The sequence below is a fragment of the Panulirus ornatus genome, chromosome 56 (genome assembly GCF_036320965.1).
Source record: "Panulirus ornatus isolate Po-2019 chromosome 56, ASM3632096v1, whole genome shotgun sequence".
Lineage (NCBI taxonomy): Eukaryota > Metazoa > Arthropoda > Malacostraca > Decapoda > Palinuridae > Panulirus > Panulirus ornatus.
In genome coordinates, this window is record NC_092279.1 from 21,037,094 (window position 1) to 21,053,933 (window position 16,840).

Genomic DNA, 16,840 nt, shown 5'->3' on the forward strand with positions numbered 1-16,840 from the left:
TGATGCAAGGGTAAGTTTCTCATCTCTAGTTGGGGATAATGGTTAGTTAGGGATTGGGTTGGAAGGGAAGAGTTTACTGCTGTTGCAAAGAACTGTGCCAAGCATATCAAGGTGGGATTATATTAAGAGTATCTTTATTTCACTGTGTAGGTGTTCTGCTTGTGGTTGTTAGAAAGTCAGTAATTGTGCTGAAGGTTGTGAGTGCTTTGCAGCTGTTCATTTTGCTTTTGACAAGGTAAATGAAAAGGCAGGTGAGGCATAGTTTAGGGTGGAGAGGATGAATTATTTGTACCATGGGATTATTTCTTTTGTCCATATCTCATACCAGTTAATGCTTTGAGGATAACTAGTTTGTTTCTTTCACGTTGATGATTAAGGTGTGAGAGTGAATATCATTCCTGTGTCATACATGATATCCAGAATGGTCTGTGTTTTGCTGAGTGGGAGCAGTTGTCCATTCTGGGTGATGGAAGGGTGCAGGTTGGATTTATGAATCTTTGGGATTAAAAGGGTGACTAAAGATGTCTATGTAGATTGAAACATTATGTTCTGAATGAGCCATTGTTCCAATTGTGTAATGTAATATTGCATGTTAGTTGTTTTGGCAGGGTTAGGGTACTATGATATATTTGTAAGGTCATCTGAGTATCTGAATAAGAAAGGACTTTCAGACTGCGATCTTCAGGAAAAAATGGAAGGCCATGTGGAAGACTGAAGAAACTTTGAAAAACTCTGCTCCTTGATTAACTCCACTGTAGAACTTAAGGGTTTAAGAGGTGAAGTGTTTGTGAGTGCCTCTGTTTGGTGGCAAGCTATGAAGCTGACAACCACTTTTTTGTCACTGCTGTGGAGGGTGGTTTCAAGTATTATTTGCATGAAGATATGTCAGTGACAGTGTCAAATGGTGTATTGTCTAATGCCACTAATACTATGTGGAGGGTGGTTTTAAATATCTTTTGTGCAATACTGTCAAATGGTTTGTTGACATCTACTCCCACAAATATTGTGTGAAGGGTGGAACAGGCATCTTTTGTGTGAAGATATGTTGGAAAGAGTGTCAAATGGTTTGTTGACGTCTACTCCCACCAATACTGTGTGAGAGGGAGCTGTGGTTGGTTGAGCCACCTAACTCTCCATGACAGCATCAATATGGATTACATATACATAACAATATCAGGTGACATTAGTGGAACTGATCTAATTCCTATAGTGTTTCTACTATCAATAATTCACTTACCTTGGAGGCATCCCATTTTAGCTTCTTTTTAATTTTCTGCAGTTTTACATAACAGCTGATAATGCAATGTCAAACTTAATACTGTCTTTGAGCCACAGCTCATTTTCTTTCTTTGTACAGTTCTTTCTTCTAAAATACACGTCCAATTGTACATATAGGTCTGAAACTTAAACAATGTCTTCAATCATGGTCTTACCTTTCCTTCACTCAAAACCTACTACGTTATTAAAGTATCATACATTCCAAACTTAAATTCTGGGTAAAAAAATAATAATTCAGTGATGCCAAACACTCAATAGCTGAGTGTAAAAGATTTGATCATGAGTTAATTGTTATATTCGCTGAAATCTATAAAGATATATTAATCTAAAGCAGAATATATTAACGCTTTTGAAATCACTGTATACATTTACTTTTCAACCAACAGCTGTTGATAATTGCAAAATTGTCATACATTTCTTTATAATCAAATTCTAAGGAACTATGACTATGATCATAAACAAATACTGTAAAGCTTTTGATCATGTACATAAAATTTCAGAATAAGACAACAACAGTGGCTCACTTGATGGTATGTTTTATAATAGTGGCATTCTGAAGTGAGAAAGAGTCAGTGGGAAGACCCTCAAGACCCCAAGCACGGATGTGTAGGAGTGGTGTGAGAGCATCTACTAGGCTGAAGGGTTCAGTCACTTCTAACCCAGCTGTCTTTACTGCTGAGCACCATTCTTCCACCAACCGATCCCTATGGATGATACAGACCTTCATTACAAGAAAAAACTATTTTCTTTTTCTATCTATCTATATCTCTGATGCCAATTCCCTCCTGGACTCCCTTAAAGGGATGGCCATGGCAAAAAGTCTCCATAACTGATGGACTCCAGTGCCGTTTCTCACCCTCTGATGCCTCATCCTTAAAAGGCCACTGTCAGAGGGCAATTCTAGTGCAGCGTTTCTAGGGGCTCCTACCTAAAGTTTCTACTGGCTCCTTCTACCTAACATTCCTGCCTATATTCCAACCTACTACTTACACCTAATGCTCCCACCTAATGTTCCTACTTACTACATCTACCTAATGCTCCTATCTACTACATCTACCTACTGTTCCTGCCTAATGTTCCAACCTACTATTTCTATCAGAATGCAAGACTGAGAGTTTACAAGGAAAGAGTATGTTAGTACAGTTAAAGGGATTGCTGTGGGAGAACAACCACCTGTGACACAGCTAAAAAGAGTGGAAGAATACTGCAGAGAGAGAAATGGCGGAAGAATGCATGGAACAGTGTATATGAAGGAGGCTTGTATAGACTGGGATAAGTGAAGACTCAAGGGAAGCATGAAAGGACTGGGATGAGTGGAGACCCATCTGACATGGCCACCCCCTCGATGGAAGTTCCCAAGGGAACAGATATCAGAGATACAAATATATTGATAGATAAACAGGTAGACTACTTCTATTCACTGCACCTAACATTACGCCAAAAGGCAGGGCTTACGCATAGCACTCACTGCAGAAAAATCTACAGTTACAAAGGATGAGTTGTGTGAGTCTAGTGTTGTCAAAAGTTGTGTATAACATGGGGAGACAGTATGTTTGAGGACAGAATGCAAGAAGTCCATGTGAGGGTGAGGCAGAAAGAAAAGACAGCCATCTGGATCAGAGGAGTGCAGTTTGACAACCAATGAAGTGCTGGCTCACTATGCAGCCATCACTGATCCTCCCAATAACCAGGCAGAAAGCACCAGTAATATACCTCCCTGGTAGGTGGTTGCCTACCAACTACTACTTATTAATACATATTTTTTCCTTCAATGAAATGATTTGTTGGCACACAAAAGTATCAAAAATTTTTAAAAATACCTTTGTGATGGCCTGATCCACTGCTGAGTGAGTGGAACAGGGAGCAGCTCCTATTAAGAAAGGAAAATGGGAAGTTGTTGAATCTTCCTTCTTCTCAAGCTTAGTTTTGCACTCTGCTCACATTTCATACACAGGCACACTACTGATCATGGATACCATGAACATCTCTAGAAATATTACACTACATACCCTAGAAAAATAAAAGGTCTCAACATTATCTACAAGTCTTTCATGCATACTATACAGAGTAAGCTCTTCCCAGAGAACTTTCCTGTTTACTTTATCATATGTCTTTTCTAAAAGTGCAGATAACACATACAATCTTTTACCCTAAATCATTCTTTACTACTTGTCTAAAAGCAAAAATCTGGTCTGAACATCTTCCCTCTCTAACACCCCCTTGTTCTTCAACAGCAAATGGTTCATCAATATTTTCATTTTATCTATTTTGCTTTGTCACTGTCTCCTGCGTTAGCGAGGTAGCGCAAAGAAACAGACGAAAGAAATGGCCCCCCCACATACACATGTATGTACATACACGTCCACACACGCAAATATACATACCTATACATCTCAACATATACATATATATAAACACACACAGACATATACATATATACACATGTACATGAAAGAGAAGAGAGAGGCATTTGGACGATTTTTGCAGGGAAAAAATGCAATCGAGTGGGAGATGTATAAAAGAAAGAGACAGGAGATCAAGAGAAAGGTGCAAGAGGTGAAAAAGAGGGCAAATGAAATTTTAGGGAGAATAAAAAGATGTTCTGGAAGGAGGTAAATAAAGTGCGTAAGACAAGGGAGCAAATGGGAACTTCAGTGAAGGGCGCAAATGGGGAGGTGATAACAAGTAGTGGTGATGTGAGAAGGAGATGGAGTGAGTATTTTGAAGGTTTGTTGAATGTGTTTGATGATAGAGTGGCAGATATAGGGTGTTTTGGTCGAGGTGGTGTGCAAAGTGAGAGGGTTAGGGAAAATGATTTGGTAAACAGAGAAGAGGTAGTAAAAGCTTTGCAGAAGATGAAAGCTGGCAAGGCAGCAGGTTTGGATGGTATTGCAGTGGAATTTATTAAAAAAGGGGGTGACTGTATTATTGACTGATTGGTAAGGTTATTTAATGTATGTATGACTCATGGTGAGGTGCCTAAGGATTGGCGGAATGCGTGCATAGTGCCATTGTACAAAGGCAAAGGGGATAAGAGTGAGTGCTCAAATTACAGAGGTATAAGTTTGTTGAGTATTCCTGGTAAATTATATGGGAGGGTATTGATTGAGAGGGTGAAGGCATGTACAGAGCATCAGATTGGGGAAGAGCAGTGTGGTTTCAGAAGTAGTAGAGGATGTGTGGATCAGGTGTTTGCTTTGAAGAATGTATGTGAGAAATACTTAGAAAAGCAAATGGATTTGTATGTAGCATTTATGGATCTGGAGAAGGCATATGATAGAGTTGATAGAGATGCTCTGTGGAAGGTATTAAGAATATATGGTGTGGGAGGAAAGTTGTTAGAAGCAGTGAAAAGTTTTTATCGAGGATGTAAGGCATGTGTACGTGTAGGAAGAGAGGAAAGTGATTGGTTCTCAGTGAATGTAGGTTTGCGGCAGGGGTGTGTGATGTCTCCATGGTTGTTTAATTTGTTTATGGATGGGGTTGTTAGGGAGGTAAATGCAAGAGTTTTGGAAAGAGGGGCAAGTATGAAGTCTGTTGGAGATGAGAGAGCTTGGGAAGTGAGTCAGTTGTTGTTCGCTGATGATACAGCGCTGGTGGCTGATTCATGTGAGAAACTGCAGAAGCTGGTGACTGAGTTTGGTAAAGTGTGTGAAAGAAGAAAGCTAAGAGTAAATGTGAATAAGAGCAAGGTAATTAGGTACAGTCAAGTCAATTGGGAGGTAAGTTTGAATGGAGAAAAACTGGAGGAAGTAGAGTGTTTTAGATATCTGGGAGTGGATCTGGCAGCGGATGGAACCATGGAGGCGGAAGTAGATCATAGGGTGGGGGAGGGGGCGAAAATCCTGGGAGCCTTGAAGAATGTGTGGAAGTCAAGAACATTATCTAGGAAAGCAAAAATGGGTATGTTTGAAGGAATAGTGGTTCCAACAATGTTGTATGGTTGTGAGGCGTGGGCTATGGATAGAGTTGTGCGCAGGAGGATGGATGTGCTGGAAATGAGATGTTTGAGGACAATGTGTGGTGTGAGGTGGTTTGATCGAGTAAGTAACGTAAGGGTAAGAGAGATGTGTGGAAATAAAAAGAGCGTGGTTGAGAGAGCAGAAGAGGGTGTTTTGAAATGGTTTGGGCACATGGAGAGAATGAGTGAGGAAAGATTGACCAAGAGGATATATGTGTCGGAGGTGGAGGGAACGAGGAGAAGTGGGAGACCAAATTGGAGGTGGAAAGATGGAGTGAAAAAGATTTTGTGTGATCGGGGCCTGAACATGCAGGAGGGTGAAAGGAGGGCAAGGAATAGAGTGAATTGGATCGATGTGGTATACCGGGGTTGACGTGCTGTCAGTGGATTGAATCAGGGCATGTGAAGCGTCTGGGGTGAACCATGGAAAGCTGTGTAGGTATGTATATTTGCGTGTGTGGACGTATGTATATACATGTGTATGGGGGTGGGTTGGGCCATTTCTTTCGTCTGTTTCCTTGCGCTACCTCGCAAACGCGGGAGACAGCGACAAAGCAAAAAAAAAAAAAACAATTCATACTGTCTGCCTTTATTCATTCCCATCGCCACCCCACCACACATGAAATAACCACCCTCTCCCCTCAAATGTGCGCAAGGTAGCGCTAGGAAAAGACAACAAAGGCCACTTTCATTCACACTCAGTCTCTGGCTGTCATATAATAATGCACCAAAACCACAGCTCCCTTTCCACATCCAGGCCCCACAAAACTTTCCATGGTTTACCCCAGACGCTTCACATGCCCTGGTTCAATCCACTGGCAGCACATAGACCCCGGTATACCACATCGTTCCAATTCACTCTATTCCTTGCATGCCTTTCACTCTCCTGCATGTTCAGGCCCCAATCACTCAAAATCTTTTTAACTCCATCTTTCCACCTCCAATTTGGTCTCCCGCTTCTCCTCGTTCCCTCCACCTCTGACACATATATCCTCTTAGTCAATCTTTCCTCACTCATTCTCTCCATGTGACCAAACCATTTCAAAACACCTTCTTCTGCTCTCTCAACCACACTCTTTTTATTACCACACATCTCTCTTTCCCTATTATTACTAACTCGATCAAACCATCTCACACCACATATTGTCATCAGACATCTCATTTCCAGCACATCCACCCTCCTCCGCACAACTCTCTCCATAGCCAATGCCTCGCAACCATATAACATTGTTGGAACCACCATTCCTTCAAACATACCCATTTTTGCTTTCTGAGATAATGTTCTCGACTTCCACACATTCTTCGACGCTCCCAGAACTTTCGCCCCCTCCCCCACCTTATGATTCACTTCCACTTCCATGGTTCCATCTGCTGCCAAATCCACTCCCAGATATCTGAAACACTTCACTTCCTCCAGTTTTTCTCCATTCATTAATATTTGTAAAATAATCAGTCACAGTTGTGACAAACAGCTTGGTAACTATGCTGATGAGATCCATTTTTCATGTTCACTTTTACTACCTTTTCCAAGTTCTAGAAATATATACAACAAAGACAATTATTCATATCACTGACTGAAAAGTAAACTTGACATATTATATGGTACAATGGAAACAACTAGAAAGGAGTATGAGTATCTCATATGCAACATGAATCATAAACAGCACCAACCTAACATCTGGTGGGTGTGGTGGTAAGTAAGCTAGTGATGCAGCAGCCAGTAAAGTGTCTCCAGGCAGACGGACCAAGTCTGAAGAAGCTGTCTCAGCTGCACCCTCCCAGCGCGTCTGTTCTCCACCCAGCCCACCTGTATTACACAATAACATAACCACACGGACATTTATGTCAGGATCTATTGTATCACTTAAAATGTTCCTCATCTCATGGATGTAAGTAAATGAAGCCATTTCTTTGTCTGTTTCTAGTGTCTCCTCACTAATCCAAGAAACAATTTACAAATATTCAGTCTGAAAAGAATAAAGTGACTTTAAGTAATCATATAAGTTTAAGTTACCACTCATGCTTACTTATAAGTTTTTTGCTCTTTCTAATTTGAGTGCACAGAGTTTCTGTTCCGTCTCTAGATTTTCCTTCTCACGACAAGAAAGTGAGAAACGACGCTGAAGTACCTCAAGCTTCTCTTCAAGTTCTCTGAGCTGCCCTCTCTTGGTCTCTAGCACAGACATAAGGGCATCCACTTCAGCCTCTGCCTCTGACAAACGTTCCCTCTTGGGTGCTACAACCTGAATCAAGATAAAGTACAGTGCATTACAAGGAAGAGTTGGAGCAATCATAGGTATCTGCTTTTGAGCTTAACATTTTACCATTGTTCCAAAATATTTATGGTCACTGATTTTGTAGTACTGTAGAAATAATTTCTTTTTTTCAGAGTACTTAATCACCTTTACCTGCATTAGTGAGGTATGGCAAAGAATAAATGAAGAAAGGCTGCATCCACTCACATAATTCCAATAATCAATCATTATAATTGCTATACTCAATAAAACAATTTCCTCTATGAAGTTTACATTTACTGTAGAATGCTATACATTCCAAAACATAAGTACAAACATCGCCTGTGATTAGTATCCTCACCCTAAAAAATATACATATGAATTGAGAGAAAAATCATATTTAATTGCTGTTTCCCTTGTTGGTGAGGAAGCCCCAGGAAACAGATGAAGAAAGACACATCTACTCAAATACATATATTTATTTATGTCTATTCATTTATTTTGCTTTGTCGCTGTCTCCCGCATTTGCGAGGTAGCGCAAGGAAACAGATGAAAGAAATGGCCCAACCACCCCCATACACATGTATATACATACACATCCACACACGCAAATATACATACCCATACATCTCAATGTACACATATATATATATATACACACACACAGACACATACATATATACACATGCACACAATTCACACTGTCTGCCTTTATTCATTCCCATCGCCACCTCGCCACACATGGAATAACATCCCCCTCCCCCCTCATGTGTGCGAGGTAGCACTAGGAAAAGACAACAAAGGCCCCATTCGTTCACACTCAGTCTCTAGCTGTCATGCAAATAATGCCCGAAACCACAGCTCCCTTTCCACATCCAGGCCCCACAGAACTTTCCATGGTTTACCCCAGACACTTCACATGCCCTGATTCAATCCGCTGACAGCACGTCAACCCCGGTATACCACATCGATCCAATTCACTCAATTCCTTGCCCACCTTTCACCCTCCTGCATATACATACATATATATATGTACATATATGTACATACACGTACATGTACATGTACATATACATATATATACCTACACATATGCATGCATATACATATATACACATGTACATATTCATAATTGCTCACCTTCATCCATTCCTGGCACCACCCCACACCACAGCAAACAGAATGCCATCCCCTGCATCAGAGGGGTAGTGCCAGCAAGCACAAAGAGAGGCCACATCTGCTCACATCCACACACAAGCTGTCATGTGTAATGCACTGAAACCACATCTCCCTATCCACATCCAGGTCCCACACACCTTTCCATGGTTCACCTGGGATGTTTCACGTGCCCTAGTTCAATCCAGTAACAGCACTTTGACCCTAGTATACCACATTGTTCCAATTCACTCTATTCCTTTCACGCCTTTTACCCTTCTGCATGTTCAGGTCCCAATCACTCAAAATCTTTTTCACTCCATTCTTCCATTTCCAATTTGGTCTCCCCATTCTCTTTTTCCCTCCACAAACAAATCTATCTAGATGAAACATATACTGCAAACTGCTTCTAAATAAAACAATTATGAAACAATGAATGATTTACTAAAAAGCTAAAGCTAATGCTATTGCAGTATCACTGGCTGATCTACAAGGCTCACCTTAGCTATTGCATTGTAAGATGCCATGGCACGGACCCATTTGCACAGACCTTCAGCAGCACTTGATGCCTTAGCCACTGATGCTGGATCAAACTCTGGGAGGCGAACATAATCCTTGTTAATCTTGTCCATGACCGCGTCAGGGATGTTATCCTTATCATAGTCCCTTAGCTGCTGCAGGAAAGTCATGTCTCCCAACAGACGTTTGCTCGGACCCCAATAATCAAATGACTGGTAGAGAAGGTAGTAAGTTCATTTTAGTCTGTGAATATAGAATCATACTAAGACTGGCATATGAAAATGGTTATAACAATGAAGAACTACTGTGTAATGTATGACAAAGTGAATGATATATAATACACTGGAAGCACTGAGGGATTTCTGAAAATAAAATACAGCATTTATATTAGTGACTACTTTAATAGCAGTGTATTTTCTTCAATGATATATAATACAAAAATATTCTATAAAGGACTTTTCCTTTTTTTATGTGGGACTATTGGCTTTGAAAAAGCTTGCATAATAAAGGTGTTAACAGAGACTATCCTTTGAAAACAAAAAGTTAGTTTTCAACATTCAGAACATGAACTGAGGTGATCTAGACCAGATATACATTAATAACAATGAGGGAGCAATCAGGACTGTCAAGGAAGCATCAAGACACTCCCACCTCAGTGATGGTAAAGTCCTGATAATGGAGAATGTCATTTACAAGGAATTACTCAGAAAAACTTAAACTCTCATGGAGGAAGAAAGAGTCATGGAGACAAGTTCCTATAATGTATACAGGAGAATATCCTGTAATAGCATATCATGGAACATACAATACAGTACAACACATTCAACAACACAAAAACAGAACATATCAAATATGAAGCATCAACAGAAAAAAGTCATCTAGTACTGCTGGATTTTGACTTTGTGACTAATGAAGACAAAAGATCAGAGGGAGGACAGTACCCAAACAGTGTATATATAACTGAGGCAACTATATAAAGCTGATCACATTTTTTGAGAGCACTGAGAGAGGGCATTCTATAATAAAAGTATAAATGAGTATTTCAAATGGTTATGTAAAAAATACGATGAAAAGGTCAGAACATACACTCCATTGGATACAAACAGAAGAGAAAGGTGAAAAAGTGAGGAGCACAGTTCAAAAGAGGATGCCAGAAAGCAAAAGAGCTTAAAGAAGTACTTTGAGGAGATATAAATGTTGTAGCTAACCAGCATATGAAAGATATAAAAAAGAAAGAAATAGGATCACAAAAAAAGGAGACAAGAGCAGAGAAACTTTAAAGACAGCACTGCAGATAATGTAAAAAACAATTCAGTACTTTTTTATTTCATTAGAAACAAATTATTGCCTAAAAGAGTATCTTATTAGGCTAGTGGATTCAGAGGGAACAACTACTGAAGATGATGAGGATATATATAAGGAGATGAATGATAACTTGAAAAGGGCTTTTACAGTGGAGGACATTATTGTTCCAACCTTGGCAAAGTGGGATGTGGAAGAAGTCTTGAAAATCACATACAATGATAGAAATGACATAATGAGGCTATTAAAACATCTAGACCCATACAAGGTTCATGGTGGCAAAGTCTCCCCATATGTATGGAAAGAATGAGCAGAAACGCTTGGTAGCCACTTGAAATATTGTTCAAATGGACATCAGAGGAAGGCAAAGTTGTAAAGGTTTGGAAATGGGCAAATGTCATGTTTATATGAACAAAGAGTGATTGAGAATTCATGCTGAAACCATGAGCCAGTCTCCCTAAACTACAGACCCATCTACCAAACAAGTGTGGTCTAAAGTCACAAGAAAAAAATCATCAGAAGACATTGAAGGAAAATAATATTATACAACTGTAAAAATTACAACACATAATTTCTTATGACTGTATGATCCAACAAGAACATTACCACTTTAACACTGCTGTTTTTCAGCTTTTCGGGTTTGATTTCCAGCATTACACAAACTGCAGCCATGACAAGCTTGATGGCATGTGGTGGATTTTTCATGCTTTTCACAACTGTGATGTCTGCAGGCTTCAGGGTGTTAAGGGATTCTACTGCCTCTGTAGGTAAAAAGAAACTTGGTTAGTGCCTTAAGGGTAATGACATACTGTAGGTTAAAGTAAGTCAGCAGGAAACTGCTAGTATTTACTCCAAATACAGCTTCTATTTGTCTTAAAAAATTTGCATATTCGGTACTTATGCGGTGATCACTTTCCATTAAATATCCAAAAAAACAACTGCAATTTTGACAGTCAATTCAGAGGAGGAGGATGCCAAACATTAATGTAAACAAGAGTGAGATGTTAAATTCTGAAAGAGAGGGGAAACTACTTTGCAAGATTAGTTTGCATGGTGAAGTGGAAGCCATGGATGAATTTAATATTTTGGAGCAAAGTTTAGTAAAGATGGTAGTGGGAAAGCTGAAGTTGAGTGCAGAGTTGTACATGAGTGAAAAATTGTGCACTCAGAGGTCTGGTGAATGGGAAAAATTTAACTGCAGAATGCATAATAACCTTACATGAGGAAGAACATGTCCCAGTGCAGATGCATGGAGGTGGAACTCAATTGTATATATATGAGGATAAGTGAAAATTAAGAGGAGTAAAAGTGGAAAATGTCTGCAGTATGAATGGAATTAGGAGGACAGATAAATACAGAATAAAGTTTTGAGAGAGTAATGCGGTTTGAAGTTACTAGAAAGATTTATGGATGTCTTTTAGAATGGAATGGTCAAGCAGAACGGCAGATGATAGCTTGGTCAAAATATATATAGCAGTGCAGCAGAAGATACACAAAGTGCAGCAGAAGATACATGAAGGATAAGTAGACCACAGCAGAGATGTTAAAAATGATGAGTGGTGAGATTCAGTCTCAGCAGGATGTTGGGAGAGATAAAAAGAAAAAAACGGGATTAAACCCTGAAAAGATAAAGCCATGAAAGTAAGAATAAATTTCAGAAACATAGCTGTCTTAGTTGTTTTTCTAACTGAGATGTAAGTCTTTTCTAATGTATATAAGCAATGATCAACTTATCATTTTGCACAGCAAAACCAAAATATAGACATATTGGTGGATGGTAATATAATAACCTATTTGTACAGTACAGGGAGGAATTACTAGATTCATGGCACCCCATATCTTGGACTCTAATATCATACATTTTTTTTAATCTTCCAAATACTGTCTGTATTCACGGCTTCATTACTTAGCTTATTCCATTAAACTATTTAATACTCTACTTGTTCTGAAAAGTATCATGCTATTACCTCTTGCTGATCCCTCTTTACTCTGTTCAAAGAATGGTTCACGACCACATTATCCATATGATTTAAAAATTTGACGGTTGGAATGAAGTCTCCCATCATTCTTGTCTCTAAAGCACACAGTATTTGACATAAGGGTGTTTATTCAATATCAGCATCATCCTGCTGGAGACCCAAGATGTCTCCCTTTTACTTTCAGCAGGTTTTAGGGTACAATCTTCTAATCAGCTATGCCAAAACATCTACAACCTTTCAAGCAGTGCTAACAGTATGGTTCATTCCCAACCTTGCTCTCTCATTCTGGTTGAGAAAGTTTCAAGTACTGCTGTGGGGGGCCTGATTAAGGCTTTTGGATGAATTGGACCAACAAGGCCTATTATCATGGAAATGGTCAGCTAAGAAATTCCAGAAAGCTCTGAAGGATGTGAGGCTAATTGTCAAACATTCTGTTTATGAGACCCTAGAATCTAAGGCCTACGCTGCTTAAGGAACGTCCTAGCTGTAATTTGACTTAACTGAACCTTAACACAGACAACCAAAGAAGCTGAAAAGTTCCTTGCTGTAAAAGTATTTCAAATCAAAACCTAAACTGTTAACTAGATTCAAGTCACAAGACTGTCACTAAGTTTTCTTCACTTCTTTCAAGGACCAACTAAAGAGCAAAACCTTACTAAGTCTTTCTGTTCACAAGAAGTAGAAATAGAAATTTAACCTTTACCCAGTATCTTCTTGAACAACAGGGAAGTACACATCCAGTGCATCTTGAGGAAGCTGTAACTAACTTTATTTCTGGCAGTCCTCAAAACCGCATTAGCCTAAATCAATGAAGCTTTGTTCATCCTACAACTCTCAAGAGGATGATATATTCTCTATCAGGAAGAGAGGAAAGTGATTGGTTCTCAGTGAATGTAGGTTTGCGGCAGGGGTGTGTGATGTCTCCATGGTTGTTTAATTTGTTTATGGATGGGGTTGTTAGGGAGGTGAATGCAAGAGTCCTGGAAAGAGGGGCAAGTATGAAGTCTGTTGGGGATGAGAGAGCCTGGGAAGTGAGTCAGTTGTTGTTCGCTGATGATACAGCGCTGGTGGCTGATTCATGTGAGAAACTGCAGAAGCTGGTGACTGAGTTTGGTAAAGTGTGTGGAAGAAGAAAGTTAAGAGTAAATGTGAATAAGAGCAAGGTTATTAGGTACAGTAGGGTTGAGGGTCAAGTCAATTGGGAGGTAAGTTTGAATGGAGAAAAACTGGAGGAAGTGAAGTGTTTTAGATATCTGGGAGTGGATCTGTCAGCGGATGGAACCATGGAAGCGGAAGTGGATCATAGGGTGGGGGAGGGGGCGAAAATTTTGGGAGCCTTGAAAAATGTGTGGAAGTCGAGAACATTATCTCGGAAAGCAAAAATGGGTATGTTTGAAGGAATAGTGGTTCCAACAATGTTGTATGGTTGCGAGGCGTGGGCTATGGATAGAGTTGTGCGCAGGAGGATGGATGTGCTGGAAATGAGATGTTTGAGGACAATGTGTGGTGTGAGGTGGTTTGATCGAGTAAGTAACGTAAGGGTAAGAGAGATGTGTGGAAATAAAAAGAGCGTGGTTGAGAGAGCAGAAGAGGGTGTTTTGAAATGGTTTGGGCACATGGAGAGAATGAGTGAGGAAAGATTGACCAAGAGGATATATGTGTCGGAGGTGGAGGGAACGAGGAGAAGAGGGAGACCAAATTGGAGGTGGAAAGATGGAGTGAAAAAGATTTTGTGTGATCGGGGCCTGAACATGCAGGAGGGTGTAAGGAGGGCAAGGAATAGAGTGAATTGGAGCGATGTGGTATACAGGGGTTGACGTGCTGTCAGTGGAGTGAATCAAGGCATGTGAGGCGTCTGGGGTGGACCATGGAAAGCTGTGTAGGTATGTATACACGTGTGTGGACATGTGTATGTACATGTGTATGGGGGGGGGGGGGGGTTGGGCCATTTCTTTCGTCTGTTTCCTTGCGCTACCTCGCAGACGCGGGAGACAGCGACAAAGTATAAAAAAAAAAAAAAAAAAAAAATATAAGACTCAACATGATGGACTCAATAATATCAAAAATGTCTATAATTCATTTGCAATTATAGGGTCCTTCTGCTTAGTTACTGGGGCTGGGCCTGCAACTCAGACAGGAATGGGAAAAAAGTTCTTCACTAGCTACATCAGTAACAACCCAAAAGCAAGTCACTGAATCAGTGAGAAAGCTGATGTGTACATGAATAATCTCTGACAGAGCAGAAAAGGACTCATCCATGAAAAGTATGATTTTCAACTACTTCAATCTAAATAAATCTAACTTCACTGCAGCAGTACAGGATGAGCAACATTCATTTAGCAAAATGGGTCATTTTGATATTTTCCTGGAAAGTAAACATTGTTTGGGGTGACAGATTGCAGCCAAGCCTTTCAAACCATGCCATGCTCCCAACAGTTTTGTCCAAGAGTGTAACTTCATTCTTAATCCCTTAGTTCTCTTACAAGGGTAACCATTCTGTTATGTATAGACAATCTCTTCATCATCACTTTGTCAGAAGATGAATGCAAGTCTCATAAAAACATAACAAAGTGCTTTTGTTTCCCAAGGCTTGAGGTTTTCTAGTGAACCAGACAAGTTGGATCTAACACCAGCACAGATGACAGAGAGTGTCTAAGACACTTACAGATCACCTCTCAGTAGTAAGTCAACCTTCAGCAAAACAGATGGCACTGACTTCAATTCCTTGTTTCCTTTTTCCATAACCATGGTTAGATTACTACAAATCTCCACTTTAGGAACCCCTTGCCAATGACTGTGGCACTGACTTTAGTAGTCAACAACAGGCAAACTACTGAGTTCCTTATTCCCTCAACAACATGCACTGGCTTTTCATCTTATTTACAATCATATTTTCATTTGATGTTGAAGGCCTCTGTGATAAGCAAAAGTCCTTATAAAACTTGGAAGTTGCCCTAAAAAGGTATAATACTCTGAGAAAAGAGGAAAAATAATCAAGTACTACCAAAGTCTTAATCCACAAGACTGTTTATCAACACTTCTGTCACAGAAGGATGAACAATTTGGTTACATACCTTGTCCCACAAAACAAGCCTCCCCAACTTCATCACAATATGAACTGGATGAGTATTCACTCTAACCGAAAATTGTTCTCACCAAGAACTGAACGACAAACTATGTAAACAAGGGCATTACTATTACCTCCTAAAAAGAAGGGACATACATTACAGTTTCTGTCTCCTAATTACTTTGAGAAAATGTGTGAATTCTACAGTTGACCATTCTGGAGATCATCTTTTTATTTTCCTATGCTTTCCTTCCTTGGCAGAAATACTGACAACCATATCAAAAACTTCTTTCAGGCTCAGCTTACCAGAGTCACCTATACCATCAACATCAAACAGGCAGCTTACGCTCTAGCCTATCTGAGGAAACTCTTATCAGAAGACTTAAATGAAAGAGGGATGTGAAGCTCTGCCAGCACTTCTCTCCATTGCTACTGATTCAGGATTGGGAAGACACTCCCTTCTTGGCACTTGAGATCTGTCAGGCATCTCTTCCTAACCCAATGCTAATGACTTTATTTCACTGTGAAGTTGGAGGTTTTTCTGGCAGTTTCCATTGAGCTATGTTGTTATCTCTCTTGCTCACTGATAGATTCCTGTTATGAAAAAGACAAATCTTTAAACTCATGAATACTTATTTCTTCTAACAAAGGACACCAATGAATAAGCACTGCTTTTCTTTCCTGTCCCTTTTAACCTTCTTTTCATCTACAATTTCCTTTAAAGTAATTTGAGGTTGAAGAGCAAGAAGCTGGTTGTATCCTGGCATGTACATCTGGACTTGGGCATGCGGTATAAACCTTCTTCCAACACAAGATAGTGGCAAGCAGTGATTTATCTTAGGTGATCATTGTCTTGAGGGCAGAAGGCTAATTTAATCACAGATTTTTTATGATATACTACTACAACATTTTCAAGGACAATGGGGCTCTCTAATTTCAATTGTTTACTGGCCTCCTCTGCAGGGAAAAGTACCTCTGCGTGGATTTAGGACGAACTTTAATGTCTGGGATTTTTTTTTAACATTATTTATTAAAAATATTACATATTACACTGATTAACAAAGAATAAAAAGATCACATCATAAGGGAAATTACAGTGTTCCAGAGTGACTGAAATTTCATGAAATCAAAAGTCCACTGAATTTACATGAGAAAGACAGACAACAGAGGCCTGGTTGGCCCATGACCAGGTTGTCTGGAAAAGAAAAGCTAAAGTTGACAAGAAAATGTAATTCCACTCAGTAGTTTTTGAAGCTCACCAACTCCTCACTGCTGCCCATCAGCCTTCTACTGTCCCTGTTACCACTTTTGTTTATACAGTTTATTTCTGGCATTTTTCTCAAAG

At 39.7% G+C, this 16,840-nt stretch overlaps 1 protein-coding gene across 1 annotated transcript in view; it reads right to left on the bottom strand.

The window, feature by feature from the left end:
* Positions 1 to 16,840, bottom strand: part of LOC139765996 (dynein axonemal heavy chain 7-like) — a 178,548-nt gene that overhangs the window by 41,686 nt on the left and 120,022 nt on the right. Inside the window, 5 exon segments of the mRNA XM_071694035.1 lie at positions 1,803 to 1,982; positions 6,911 to 7,046; positions 7,257 to 7,482; positions 9,129 to 9,359; positions 11,056 to 11,210. Coding sequence (XP_071550136.1) covers positions 1,803 to 1,982; positions 6,911 to 7,046; positions 7,257 to 7,482; positions 9,129 to 9,359; positions 11,056 to 11,210 — 928 coding nt within the window.